General features: G+C 42.0%; 1 protein-coding gene across 2 annotated transcripts in view; it reads right to left on the bottom strand.

Moving 5' to 3' along the window:
* The window catches only part of MRPS14 (mitochondrial ribosomal protein S14), a 28448-nt gene extending 14415 nt beyond the window's left edge, over positions 1–14033 (bottom strand). Inside the window, exons 1-2 of one of the 2 annotated variants that reach the window (XM_082704452.1) lie at positions 13897–14033; positions 494–652 (exon numbers count right to left, since the gene is read on the bottom strand). In XM_082704452.1, the coding sequence (XP_082560578.1) occupies positions 494–652; positions 13897–13947 (210 nt within the window). In that variant the 5' untranslated portion in view covers positions 13948–14033. Of the gene's footprint in view, positions 1–493; positions 653–13713 lie in introns of both variants that reach the window. The other variant, XM_082704451.1, reaches the window with a different exon arrangement.
* Between the last annotated feature and the right edge of the window lie 1271 nt (positions 14034–15304).

The following is a 15304-nucleotide window of genomic DNA, read 5'->3' as shown; positions in this document are numbered from 1 at the left end:
GGGAGTGGGGGAGATCTTAGGTCAAAATAATTGCTCAATTTGTGTGGCTACCATGAACCAGTACTTTTTTTTTTTTTTAAGATTTTTTTTATTTGATAGAGAGATCGCAAGCAGGCAGAGAGGCAGGCAGAGAGAGGGGGAAGCAGGCTCCCTGCAGAGCAAAGAGCCTGACGCAGGGCCTGATCCCAGGACCGAGATCTTGACCTGAGCCGAGCCAAAGGCAGAGGCCTAACCTACTGAGCCACCCAGGTGCCCCCCACACCAATACTTTTTAAGTGTCATCTAGTGAAACGGTTAAAAGGCTAGTTAGGAATGAATAGTTCTCTTCAGGCTGAAACTCACCAAAATCACTTCAAGTGTGTTCAATTATGTTGACTAGGAGATTTTGATCATATTCTCCAGATATTTTATTGTTACTAAGTCACAACAGTATCAATGGTGCTCTGATTTGAGAATGATCTTGGGGTAGACAGGGACTCATCAATCAGCTCACCTGAAGATCTTTTGGCAAAATGGTATTCTTCCTGAGTGAATTGATCCGCAGCCTCTCATCCGCATATTCATAAGCCATTTTTCGTCTCTTCACATCACGCAACATTTTCCAGTCTACATAATAACCTCGAACTTGGCCTGAAGGTGATGAAGGAACCATCTGAAAGATAAGGAACAAGGTAGAAGCATCAGCAGACGCAGGCCCTGCCAGTTTCTCTCACCCTGTGAACCTTCTATTGACTATTTATGACCCAAGAGTTTTTTTTCTAATAATTTTGGATCACTTTAATAGCTATTAACTCAAATAACTTCTACAAATGTACATTAATCCAAAATGGTGGTAACTAATAATGTCAATAAGGTGTGTTAGAGAGTGAAAAATTTTCTTAGATTTTTAAATATAATTCTGTTTGACCTTTACTTAGGCTAATAGTTATATGGTTCAAAAACCAAAAAAGAATTTAAAAAAGTATAGATTCCCTCCCACCTCCTCCCTTTCCTGCCTAATGACCACCCCTCTACCTCCAAAGGTATCCACCATTACTAGATCCTGTGTGTCCTTCCATAGATCTTTGTCTGTACAAATACACATACATACTCCCTCTCCCATAATTCATGCCCTCCTCCCCTTTTTTCCTCATTTAACAATATATTTTGGAGTTCTTTCATATGTTAAAGTTTCTCCATTTTCTTTAGGTTTGCATATTCCACTGTCCATACAGTAGACTTGACAAGGTCCAGGGCCTGTAAAATACGTGTGGTGGCTCAAATTTGGTACCTTGACCTTATTAACAACATGAAGCACAAGGTATGTGAGAAAGAGCAGGTGCAGGAAAGACTTTCTGACCTCCCCCTGAAGCACGTGTTAAGACCCTCAGATGACAGGTGCCCTCCCTATTCCTGATAGGGGTTAGGGCGGGGGATGGGCAACCTCGTCATTGAAGATGGAGGGACACCAAAAGAACTCCGAAAGAACAGGCCTTGCTGTTCCCGGAGTTTACCACACTTAGCTCATACTCCTCTTATCACATTTCCCCACAATTTCCCACTTCACCAGATCTAGCATAAATACTCAGGTTTAACCCTTTGGTTATCACTTCCTTATAAAGGCTCAAGTATCGTGTAAAATTTACACATTTGTATGTTTTTTTCCTATTCATGTCTTTTGCTACAGGGGCCCCAGCGGGAACTTAGGAGAATAGAAGGAAATGATTTTTTCCTCCTCACAGATGCATCATTTATTTAACCTGGGTCCCCCTGGCAGACATCTAGATCACACCTCACCATTTATCATTACAAACAATGCTGCACTGAGTAACGTCCTACATAAATTATTTCACATGCATTCCTACAGATCAGCTAGGAACATTCTTGGAAGCAGACTTGCTGGAGTAAAGGGTATTTTGAAATTATCACTGGCCTAATATTTCTTAGCACAAAATGTCTAGTAATAAGACAGTATGTTTCCCACAATTGTTTACTTGGTAAAAAAGAAAACCACAGGCCCAACATGGCATCACTCAGGCTGAAACCTCAAACAAGATACCTTAATACCTGGGGCACCTGGGTGGCTCAGTGGGTTAGGCCGATGCCTTCTGCTCAGGTCATGATCTCAGGGTCCTGGGATCGAGTCCCGCATCAGACTCTCTGCTCAGCGGGGAGCCTGCTTCCTCCTCTCTCTCTCTGCCTGCCTCTTTGCCTATTTGTGATCTCTCTCTGTCAAATAAATAAATAAAATCTTTAAAAAAAGAAAAAAAAAAAGATACCTTAATACCTAATCTACTCGCAGTCTCAACCTCCCCCAGAAAAAGTCTTAACTGATTAGTCAGGAATTTTCTGAAGGGTGCCAATTCGTGCCACCAGGCTAATCCCGCAAAGGAAGAGGAGGCCTTCTGCGTGAGACCTCCTGGAAAGTGACCTTGACTGAAAACAACCCTTTTTTTTAAGCTAATGATTTTCTTGCCCCACCCTCCTTCCTATTAAAAAAACAAAAACAAAAAGAACTTCCCATTTTGTATGCATCCTTAGAGCTCACTTCTACTTGCTGCTGCTGGATCTTGAATCATTTAATAAAGCCAACTGGATCTCCAAATATACTTGGTTAAATCTTGTTTTTTTTTTTTTTAACAGATGTGGCTGTAGCACTGGGCTATGAATTGAATTTCTCATGGCATTCGGGGACAATGAGAAACCCAGGCACGGCATCCCGTGAACCTTTTTGAGTTTGGTTCTTCTTACCATTTCCAAGGGCCACTGCTAAGACCCCCTAGGTTTCAGCTTTGTACCACTTACATTCGAGATACTGTTCTAACTGGCTTTCCAGTCTGGGGTTAATGGGTCCATTTAAACCGACAAGGATTGTAACAGAGTGCCTGTTCTTCTCGCTTGATTTATTCTGCAATCCCACATTGGAATCCCTTCCCCAGTTCCAGTCTGCATTCCCCACTTAACTGGGGTTTACTGGTTTAGTTCTTTTCCCATTTCCTGTCTGCAGTCTCCCCAAACAGAGTCTCTCGTTTAGTGCACCACAGTAGCACATGTAGTAGTAGTAGATGTGGGCACATGCTCTTCTGTTGGCCAGTCTGCAGCGACAGGTTTTCATTAGTGCTGGTGGGGTGAGGTACATGTTTGTTTATCTTGGTTTGTGTACCTAAGGGTACAGCTAACGGGGATCTTGAAGACCAAAAAGCCGCAAAAAATTGGTGGGCACAGGTCAAGTGTGTGAGCACGAAGAGCACTTGCCATCTAACTCAAAGACGCCTGTGTTAGGGGTAAGTTGGTCAAGGAAAGGGTTAGACTGACAGCAGGTCACCAGCCAACCTTGAGAAACTTCCATGCAATGAGATACTACGTAAGACAACACAGTTCCCAACCCTGAAGCACCCCCCCGCCCCCTTCCAAGACCAGCTCCAAGAGACCCAAGGCTTAGCTACCGCAGTTAATGTGCACACAAACACCAGCACAGACCAACACTGGGTAAGAGGTTTCCTTTCTTCTTGTTCTGTCCTAATAGCTCGGCTTTGTGGTCTCTGTGGTCTTCCCCATCTGGAGGGGGCACGTACTGGGGTGCACACTCATGGCCAGCTGAACAGACTAGGGATCCCAGACACACAATTACAAGCTGTGCTCTCTTTGTCGGGCAGTGTTGGCTCTCAGACGAGTTTGTCTTAAGAGGTCCCAGCCCATAAGAGGCCTTTGTCATCTCAACCTATGTTGCTTGTCAGTGCTAGAAAATCCCATTCCAGACTACTTGCCTGGTATCACAGAATAGGCAGTTATGACTAAAGGCGATTCACGATTCACGTTTGTGGGAGACTGGACACCGTGTACACAAGTCATTCTTATCACCTGTGCAATGAGGTCTTCGCTTTCTTAGACTACTCTGGAGTAAACTTTTGGATCAAGGGGGCTGCATTATCTACGCCCTCTGGATGCCTCTTGTCTTTGTGTAAGCCATGAAAAGGCTCATTGGTATGAGTCAATGTTAAAATGAATGAGATCCTACTTGTCAATGGCTGGAGGATGGGTCCTTTAAATTGGTTCTATTTGGAAAAAAAGTCTTTAGAAAGAGCTCTCAATTACCTTATTAATATAATGGCTGGCTGTAGGGATCCCTCTCCTAAGATAAAACAAAAATCAGACTTAAGTAATGTCCACATCTAATGAAAATTCTGCTCCTTAAAATCCACTCCATCTGCCTGTTTTAAGTTCCCCTTCCCTCCATAATTTTCAGAGAGCACTCTAGCCTAATCTCAAGGTTCAAAGTATACAGGCTATTCCTGTAAATGCCAAAAGCCAGAAAGCAAAATTAGCAGACTCACTGGGAACAAACTATAGGGTTTAGTTTACTGTAACCAACCCCTGCCAGCTTCACTCATTTTCATGCAATGATCTTTGTAGATATAGCCCAGACACCTCTTCTCCCAACAAAGAATTGATGTCCCCTAAAAAGCAGCAAACTTTTTAAGGTATAAAGCTAATACTTTATACTAACATAAGGTTAATAGATGCCAAGGTTCAATTGTATAACCAGAAATAAAGTCTCTCAGAAATAAAGCTGAATGGCTTTATTTAATACAGATTTTCCAAAGACAGAAATCTTTTGGTTCTCATTTTAGTTAAAAATCTCCCTAATATGAAGAAACAAATCTAGTTAAAAAGGTGGGCCGAGGGAGGGGGGCCGGAGAGGGTGGTGGGGTTATGGACACTGGGGAGGGTATGTGCTATGGTGAGTGCTGTGAAATGTGTAAACCTGGCGATTCACAGACCTGTACCCCTGGGGCTAATAATACATTTTATGTTTATAAAAAAATTTAAAAATTAAAAGAAAAAAAAAAGTGGGCCAGTTCCTTGATATTCAGGCCGTATTCTAGTTCTTTACAGAATTAAAAACTATCTTACAAATCTGTCTTACAAATCTCTACAAAACCAGAAATGAAACTGGAGAAAAAGTTAACATCTACATATCTTTACCAGTGCCCAAAGCTCGCCTATTCCTCTCAAAATGAACATATTATAAATGATCAAGATATTGAAACTGTCCTCTTAAGAAAAAAGGTAAATTTTAAATTGGAATGTCCTGAAAAAAAATTGTAATTTTTTTGTAGTTAACAGACCATTTTGTGGTTAACAGACCATTCACACTTACTTCTTAGTTTCACTACAAAAAATTGTAATGTTTTTTCATTCTCTGTTCCTTGAAATGATTAAATCTTATCACATCTCTCAAATGTTAAGCACAGCCCACAATCACCTGAGACTGAAGGGAAAAAAGTGAGGGAAAAAATGCTCTTTTCCTTTTTTTTTTTTTAAAGAAGACTCCATGCCCAATCTGGGGCTTGAACTAATGACCCTCAAGATCAAGAGTCACATGCTTTACTGACTTGAGCCAACCAAGCACCCTGGAAAACGGCCCTTTTATCTTTTTTTTTTTTCTTTTTTTAAAGATCTATTTATTTGAGAGAATCCCAAGCCGACTTCCTGCTGAGTGCAGAGCCCCACAACATAGGGCTTGATCTCACCACCCAGAGATCATGACCTAAGCTAAAATCAAGAGTCTGATGCGTAACTGACAGAGCCCTCCAGATGCCCCATGAAAGAGGTCCTTTTAGAATACAAACTGCTAAAAGGGCTATTCTTAGGCCCAGGCTCTAGCATTTCTAATAACAGACTCCAAATCTCTACCTTGAAGAAAATTTAGATACCTTCTCCGTAAATTTTCTACCCTTATCTTCTCCAGGACCTAAGAGCAAATACAAAACTTTAGGGAAAAGTTTTTCATCTCTCCCTTCCCCCCCTCCTCCATACAGGGAGGTATTTGGAAATCAGGCCTGTATGTCCTCTCCACAAATATTAGTAAAAACAAATGCTATAAATGTTTATTATATCTTGTCTGTGTGTCTATAACATGTTGTAGGAGATATTTTCTCTACTTTCACACGGTACTGCTAAAATTAATTTGTAAAAGAGCTCTATTTAGTTGGTTTGAAGGCAAGTGCTTGTAAAATTTGGGTATTCTAAAACTCTAAGAAAGAAACCCAAATGTTTTTCAATTTCATGGGATATGAAAAAAATACTTGAAATGAAAACTAACTTAAGCCTTTCAAGGTATCAAGTCCTATAACGTACTGGTAAATAATCTAAACTTATTTAACAAATAGATTAAATAAATACAAAGTTTTAGGGACCTTTTTAAAATAGTGTCCCCAAGTCTTTTTGGTACTTGAAACCTTAAAGTTTTGATTAAATGATGAGTTAAATTTATTAAATATCTAGGTCATTTCCAAATAAGACAAAATACTAAAACATTAATTACTAAAAATAGGTTCATCTACTTTTGGATTCTTATTACAGATACTCAAAAAGATACTTAGATGTGTTAATGGTACGTGAAAAAATTTTAAAAGGCATATGTGTGCTTCTACATAAAATGAAATGTATGCATAAATTCACAGATTTAAGGAATGCTGGTTAACAGACCATTCACACTTACGTCTTAGTTTCCCCTACAAATTAAAGTTTTTAAAGTTAAAAATTTGCATATATGTAATTAAAGCTACTAAAAATAAGGGAAACATCTCCATATGCCAAGAAGGTAGGATGTTTTCAATTAAAAAAAAAAAGTGAGAAATAGAGATGAATTTTTTGTTAAAGGGAAAAAAATTAATTTTGTCCTAAAATTAGGCTGGTTGTTTAAAGATACACAGGACAAAAATGAAATGTAGGGGGAAAAAAGAGTTATAGAAGTTTTGTGGAAAAGGAATCTTTGAAAAGGAATTTTAAAAAGGAATATGTGGTCAAGCTGGCTAAGATTACAAGGAATTTTATTTTATTTTACTTATTTATTTTCTTAAAGATTTATTTATTTGATGGAAAGAGATCACAAGTAGACAGAGAGGCAGGCAGAGAGAGGGGGGAAGGGAAGCAGGCTCCCCGATGAGCAGAGAGCCCGATGCAGGGCTCAATCCCAGGACCCTGGGATCATGACTCAAGCCGAAGGCAGAGACTTTAACCCACTGAGCCACCCAGGCGCCCCACAAGGAATTTATTTTTAAAAATGAGTTTTGGGGTGATTGGGTGGGACAGTTAGTTGAGCATCTGACCCTTGGTTTGGTTCAGGTTGTGATCTCAGGGTTCTAAGATCAAGTCCTATGCTAGGCTGCCTGCTCAGCCTGGAGTCTGCTTAAGACTCTTTCTCCCTCTCCCTCTGCCCCTCCCCTCTGTGCTCTCATCCTCTCTCTCTAAAATAAACACATTTTTTTTTTTAAAAGATCCTCAATTGACTGAGCCACCCAGTCACTGCTAAATAAATGAAATCTTGGGAAAAAAAAGTTTTAAGGGGCATCTGGCTGGCTCAGTCTGTAGAGCATGTGACTCTTGATCTCAGAGTACTGAGTTCAAGCCATTAGGTACAGAGCTTCTTTAAAAAAAGGTGGGGGGTGGGAAGAAAAGGAAAAAGAGGAATGCCTTGGTGGCTCAGCTGGTTAAGCATCCAACTCTTGGTATCAGCTCAGGTCTGGACATCAGAGTCCTGAGTTCAAGCCTCACATTGGGCTCCATGCCCAATGCTGGGCCCAATTAGGCCCACTTAAAAAAAAAAAAAGCTTTAATATCAAAAGTTGGTACCAGAGCGCTTGGGTGGTTCAGCTGGTTAAGCATCAGACTCTTGATTTCAGTTCAGGTTATGATCTCAGGGTCCTGAGATTGAGCCCTGTGTGGGATTCGTGCTCAGCAGGGAGTCTGTTTAAGATGGTCTCTCTCCCTCTGCCTCCCCCATTCAATCAATCAATCTCTCTCTCTCTCTCTCAAGTGACCAAATAGGAGAGCCTGGGTAGCTCAGCCAGTTAAGCATCTGCCTTCAAAAACAGTCTACCAGCAATGTCTCTTCTGTTTGGGCCATAATCCTGGAAAAATGGTTTGTGCTCCCAGAGGCTTCAGACCTCCTTGGGGACCCTTCAGGCACCTGCAGCTGGACTTCACTTAACTGCCACTTAGCACAGGTGATCAATACCTTCTTGTTCTTATTTGTGTGTTTTCTGAATGGGCTGAAGCTTTCCCCCCTGCTGCAAGGATGATGTCCCCACAACAGCAAAGAAATAGTTAGGAACTGTGTTTCCCACCTGGAGTATATTTTCCATGATCTCCAGAGACCACAGCACCCACTTCACTGGGTAAATCATACAAACATTAACAAAAACCTTGCAAACCTTTGGGATTCTATCAGTATATGATATTCTGCTGATCTCTTATAGTCTCATGCTAGTATGACTAGCTACTGTAAATCTTTAGTACCTTAAGATAAACCCTATCATCAACAGGTAAATAAAGCTTCCACTCAACCCCAGTTCAAAGGATCCTATTGGTTATGGTCTGGAGCCTGAAGTCTGGGCATTTTGGAAACATCACCAGAGAAGAACAGCTCTTGAGCCCCACTGGAAAAGACCTTACCAAGAGCTGCTGCAAAACTAATAGGTATTAAGTCTTGAGTATGCAAGCTAAAAAAAACAATTGACCTGACACCTGGTCCACACAGATGCTGCAGACCTAGAAGTCAAACTGGCAAGGAAGAGAAGTAACTGACACTGAGGTAGACTACTTTCACCGAAGATGACAGATCAAGACTCCATGCTATAAACATAAAACCCATTCACCTTTTCTTGTCCTTTAATCCGCACTCCCTGGAAAGATTAACATCCTCAGGCCCTTGCTCAGAGGGTGTAACCTCTTATTTCAGGCGAGGAGAAAAGCTAGCTGTGCTCTTAATTTTCCACAAGCAAAATAAGACATCTTATTGGTCGATTCCCCTGAATTCACATTGTTAAAAAGGACCTACCAGGAGGCTTTCATTTATTCCTTTTGACAGGTCTGTATTTCTCTGGTTGGGGATAAACATAAATGATCAAGAATGGCTCCTTAATTCTTAAAATCGTTGCAACATCTGTTGCTAAACAATAGCAGCCCAACAAAGATCCTTAGACTCTCTAGCCAAAGTTGTTGATAAGAAAATAGCTCTTAATTATCTTTTATCTGAGCAAGGTGTCTGTCCTTATGGCCACCACCTGCTGTGCCTGGGTTAACACTTCTGAGAAAATGGAAACTCAATTACATAAATCACAGTAACAAGTCACATGGCTTAAAAAGCTCTCCTTCCATGGGGTCCTTCTTTGATTGATCTTTTATTAGCTTGGGTCTTGGGGACTATAGCTCTATAGCACACTCTATATACTGGGAATTATCTTGCTTATATTAATCATAATAACTTCCCTGGTGCCCTGTATTCTCTCAGAAGTTTTAAATGCATGTTCACAGCTGCTAACCATTAAGCAAATGATCTAAGACTTGAAACATCTGGGGATGCCTGCTTGGCTCAGTACAGCGTGTGACTCTTGATTTTGGGGTTATGAGTCTAAGCCCCACACTGGTCACAGAGATTACTTTTAAAAAATTTTTAATAATTAAGAAAAGAGACTTGAAACATCTAAGGAACAAAGAAAATGACCAACTTAAAAAACTGAACCTGAAGCCATGACCTGTGAATATTCCAGAGGGTAAGCCAAAATGTCAGGACCTATGGATACCACACAAAGGAATAATAAAAACTGCTAGAACTTGAGGTCACTGAGTGGCGCTAATGCCTTCAATTCTGATCACATTTCTGTTAAGCTTTGAGTCTGACTAAAAGGACAATTAATTAAAACAGAAAACCAAAAGCCCAAAATGACATTACTTAGGCCAAGTCCATTCACAATTTGAACTTCCCCAACAAGAGTAATCTTAACTGGTCAGTCAGGAATTTTCTGATGGGACCAGTAAGTGCCACAAGGGCCCTTCATCACCCAAAGAAGAGGACGTAACCAGCATAATAAGACCCACTGCTCATCCCCCTAAGGGAGAGTGACCTTGCCTGGAACAATCCTTTTTTTTAAAAGATTCTATTTATTTATTTATTTGACACATGGACCACAAGTAGGCAGGGAGGCAGGCAGAGAGAGAGAGAGGAGGAAGCAGGTTCCCTGCTGAGCAGAGAGCCCTATGCGGGGCTCCATCCCAGGACTCTGGGATCATGACCTGAGCCAAGGCAGAGGCTTTAACCCACTGAGACACCCAGGCGCCCTGGAACAATCCTTTTCTTTTGCTAATAACTCTCCTGCCCTACTTCTTTCCTATAAAAACCTTCATTTTGTACAGTTTCTGAGAGTTCCCCTCCATTTTCTAGATGGGATGGTTCCTCATTCCAGAATCATTTAATAAAGCCAATTAGATCTTCAAATACACACAGCTCGGTTTTGTTTCTCAATATAGTAAAGGCACAGACTGTATAGGCCACTAAAACTCAAGTCTCTCCCAAACCAGAGCACACATTACATGTTAATTAATTAAATTTCAGCTACAGAGGGAAACCTGCATGGCACAGTTGGTTAAGCATCCAATCCTTGGTTTGGGCTCAGGTTTGATCTCAGGGTGGTGAGACGGGGCTCTCTGCTCAGTGTGGGCGGTATGCTTGGGATTCTGTTTCCCTCTACCCCTCCCCACCTCACTCACTCACTCTCTTTCTAAAATAAAGAAATCTTGAAAAAAATTTTCAGCTATGGAAATGAGATTACAAGAATGCCAACATTTTTTTTGATAAATTGAAAAAGAGAAACTGAACACATTCAATGCTAAAAGCCTCGTGGGGGAAGACAATTCTACAATCACCCTTGGAAATAAGACAAGCACAAATGGAATTTCAATAATGATCTGTCACAGGACTGAGTCAAATGAGTAACATGGTCTCTGGGGCTGGAAACAAATGTCATGTTACAGAGGGCTTCAGCAAAGTTTTGAAGAGACTGTCAGGATTTTGATACAGCTAGGGGCAGGGGAAGGGACAGAAGATGGTTAGTTCAAAGCAAACAAGAAAATGAGTGACATAAGATTCATAAGAACAGGAGAGAACATTCTGGCTGCAAGAAACAATGTGTGTTGATTGGCAACCCAAGGTGCACTTTTACGTATGAAAATGAAAGTCAAGGAGACTTAGGAAACAAAATTAAACATTTCCCTTCGATCCTTATCCAAGCTATCCCTAATCAACTTCTTCTCTATCATCTAACGGGCTTCTATTTATTTTTTAACATCTTTAATTTTTTGCATAACTTTTTCTGACTAGAGGAGAAATATATACTCTTAAAGCATTTATTGCTTTATTACAATATTTCTTCTGTGAATGTTCTGTCTCTTGCCTACATTTATACGGTCAATATTTTATCAGTTTCTAACAGTGCTATATACATTAAGATCGCATTCTGCTCTGTACACATCCTATTTCTGCCCCCCCCCCCACCTGTCTTTACCTCCCAAAATGCTTTTGGGGGCCCTCTTCAACATAAGCCCTACAGTCATACAGTCTTCTAAATCCTCCTCTAAAATCTTCAGATTTTTCCGCTAGCTGAATCCTGAATCCCTCTTGATGGCTTCCTCCGTTTTGTTTTTTTTTTTTTCTTTTCCCATGACTGGGAATGGAGGTGTGGGAAGTGTATTTCTTGGTCTTCAGGGCAGCTCCCAAACCTTCCTTCCTGAAAGGAAGCTTTGACTCTCCCTCCCACCACCCCTCACTCCTGCCCTTGTCTACCACAGACCCTCCCTTTCATTTTTCACGGAATCTAGATCCTGGCACACTGTCACTTTCCAATATTCTTGTCCTAATTCCTGGTGATCTCAACATACATGAATTATCTCCTGATCTCTCTGTTCCTTGAACCCCTCCCCCTCCAGTGATTTTCTGTACTCCCTTCCATGCCCTAGGTCTTTTATTACCAGTAGGTGCAAGCTTTGTTATCTCAGTGTTATGTGTCTCATTTTCTATCACTTTTTTTTTTTAAAGATTTTATTTATTTATTTGACAGAGAGAGACCACAAGTAGGCAGAGAAGCAGGCAGAGAGAGGGGGAAGCAGGCTCCCTGCTGAGAGAGAGCCCAATGTGGGGCTCCATCCCAGGACCCTGAGATCATGACCTGAGCGGAATGCAGAGGCTTAACCCACTGAGCCACTCAGGTGCCCCTTATTCTCTATCACTTCTTTCTGGCTTGATCTTCAAACACCCCAACAACAACCCTTGTTAGGTTTTTAGTTCATCGATCCTACCACCTTTTTACACTCGGCTTTTGATTTCCTGTCTCCCCCTTACCCAGCCTGAATTCCACATGCATAAGCATATTATGGTGTTCCATCCAATCTCCGCTCCCTGGTCCCTCTGTCACATTACTGTACTTGCTCTAATTCTTGTCACTAGTTTTCCTGTCTGCTCCTATTTCACCCTAACACCTAAATCCCTAACACCTGCTTCAAACTCCCACACTCCACTGATGACTTCTCTTTAATTATAAGATTATAAGCAACTGGGAAAGAATTTCCATAAACACCCATTACAACTACCCCCTTCCTAGTATCTGTGATCACATATTATACATTCTCTCCTGTTATTAAATATCCAGTCTAATATAGTTAGCAGCATAATATAGCTAACTGCACATTGCTAATGAACACTTGAAATGTAACTAGTGCAACTGGGGAATGTAATTCCTAAGGTTATTTCATTTTAATTCATTAAAAATTTAAACTGAAGCAGCTGTAAATATTAAACCACTTTATTATTTTTGTAGGACATTTTCCATTTTAATGGTGGAAAATGTGGCATCCAAACTGAGATGTGCTGTAAACAAAATTCAAACTGGATTCTGAAGACCTAGTATGAAAATAGAATGCAAATTTCTCATAAGTCGTCATCACAGATTATATATTGAAGTTAATATTTTGGAAATGCAGGCTTCAAATATTTAATTATAATTAATTCCATGTTTCTTTTTACTTTTTTAACAGGGGTATTAGAATACTTTATCTTTTTTAAAGATTTAATTTGAGAGAGAACTAGAAAGAGCACAAACTGGGGCAGAGGGAGGGGGACAAGCAGACTGCCTTCTGATCAGGGAGCCCAACGTGGAACCCTATCCCAGGACTCTGGGATCATGACCCAGCCCAAGGCAGACGCTTAACCAACTGAGCCATCCAGGTAGCCCTAGAATATTTTAAATTACATAATGCAGTTGGGATTATATTTCTATTGGATAACACTACCACTGACGATGAACTGTCCATATTCCTAAGACTAAACAATGGAATAGGTGACCCATCACCTTTACCTACTCAAAAGTACAACTGCACAATTCTTCCCTCTTAAGTTTTTCCCACGCTACAAGATCTTCCCGTTAACACAGAAAGTTACTTCTGTCGCGTGAAAAAACAAGGACACAAAACACCCACTCTTAACCCACCTCTCCTTCCAGCAGCTACCAACCCATTTTTCTGCTCCCCTTGTAGCAGAACTTCAAAACAAAGGTCTATACTCAGTCCTCAGTTTCTTTCCTCGCGTTCTCCCTCGAACGCTTTGGCTCCCACCGCGCCACTGAAACTGCTATGACGAAGACCCCAACAACACGCTGCTGAAAACCAATAGCCAATTCTCGGCCCTTTAACTGGCCTGTCAACTGAGCACAGCGGACCACCCCCTGCTCCCTGAAACGCTGCCGTCGCCCGCTTCCGGGCCACCACACTCTCAGGGCTTTCTTTCCCTCTCCCTTGCTCAACTCCGGTCAAGTCTCCTAAGTCCGGCTCTCCTCGCTTAACGCTGGAGTCCCTGGGGCTTCGATACACCGACCCCTTCTCTTCTCCACCTGCACTCACTTGTAAATGGGCGGCAATCTGCAGCTTCCAATGCCTGTCAGTTATAGGCTTACGAACATCAAATTTACATCTGACCTCCCCTGGGACGGGTCGGCACTGGCCGCTCCAGGTGCCAGAGTAGCAGGGGACCCGTGGGTTTGGGAGTTCAGTGGAGAGGACTAGGCGTGGGACTAAGGGCCTGACCTGACGAACGGTCCGCAGCAGAGAGCCCAGCATGGACATGGACGCCGCCATATTGTCCGCCGCAAACGCTGAACTGCGGCAATTTTATTGAGGGCCGAAAACGGCGCGGACGCGAGGGGCGGGGCCCGAGGCGTAGGGGGCGGGACGGAGGGCGGGACTTTAGCTTACAGCTGGAGGGCTTTTCTTATTGGCTTTGCGTTCTCGCGGTATTTCACGCCGTGGAGCGCTCCTCTCTTCTTGCTGCCCTTGGTTCTGTTTGCTTTTGTCCCTACTCACCTTTCCTGCGGTTCCCCGGAGCTACCAGCTCCCCGTCGCCAGTTTGTCTTCCCGGTCTTGCTCAACCTGCTGCTCCTGCTAGGTCCTCCATCTAGTTTTAGGATGCTGTTTGCCATAAACCTACAATTATTGCCGGCCCCTCCTCTGTAATTCCCCTTGTAGATTTTTGTAGATCTTTCCTGTCCACTCTTATGGCGATAATTATCATATTGATGATTTCTGTTTATGTGTCTAGGAGTCTTATATACATTAAAACATTTGGGGTTGGGGGGTAGGAACACTATCATTTAAAATCTGCTCCCCCACCCCAGCCCCTGGGTGGCTCAGTCATTAAGAGTCCACCTTCCACTCACGTCGTGATCCCAAGGTCCTCCCACCGAGCCCGGCATTGGGCTCCCTGCTCAGCGGGAAGCCTACTTCTCCCTCTCTCACTCTGCCTGTTTATGTTCCCTCTCTTCTCTGTCTCCCTGTTAAGTAAAAAAATAAATAAACTCTTTAAAAGATTAAAAACAACAGCAACAACCTTTTTCAAGGGGGCCTGGTTGACTCAGTTGGAAGAACATGGGAATTCTGATCTCCCGGCCATGAGTTTGAGCCCCACGTTTGGTGTAGAGATTACGTAAATAAAAAAATTTTAAAAACTGCTATTTTCAGTCTGTAGTACAGGGAACTTTTAGGTCATCTTCATAGCAGATGTCCTTGGTCTGGAATGAACACTTTGAGAGGCCCCTTTCCTTTGATGTAAGGCTAGTACCACCAACCCACCGTGGTAGTTCTGGTTAGAAAAGTATGGAGGAGTATGTATTAGCTTGGCACAAACCCGTGTCTTAGATATGTTGATGGATGAAGCGAGGAGCTGCGCCTATGCTATTTACATCTTCTGGGAAGGAAGCTGAAATGCAGACTCCTTTCTTTAAATTTCCAAGTTTACTGGAGCATACCTAATGGACAGGGGAGGAACTGTCTGAGGCCAGCCAGTTGTCAGCAAAGAAGCCCCTGTCATGGTAGAATCAGAAAATTTCCCACCATGTGGGTGGAGATAATCACCATTGTCAGGTATATTGCCTTTGCTTTTTCTGTCTAGTCTTTCCTTTAGAAGCTAGAAGGTACTACTTGGGTGGATAATTGGTTT

Source organism: Mustela nivalis (assembly GCF_964662115.1).
Source record: "Mustela nivalis genome assembly, chromosome: 16".
In the NCBI taxonomy this organism is placed as follows: domain Eukaryota; kingdom Metazoa; phylum Chordata; class Mammalia; order Carnivora; family Mustelidae; genus Mustela; species Mustela nivalis.
The sequence above is the reverse complement of the archived record's forward strand: the minus strand, read 5'-3'. Positions and strand labels throughout refer to the sequence as shown.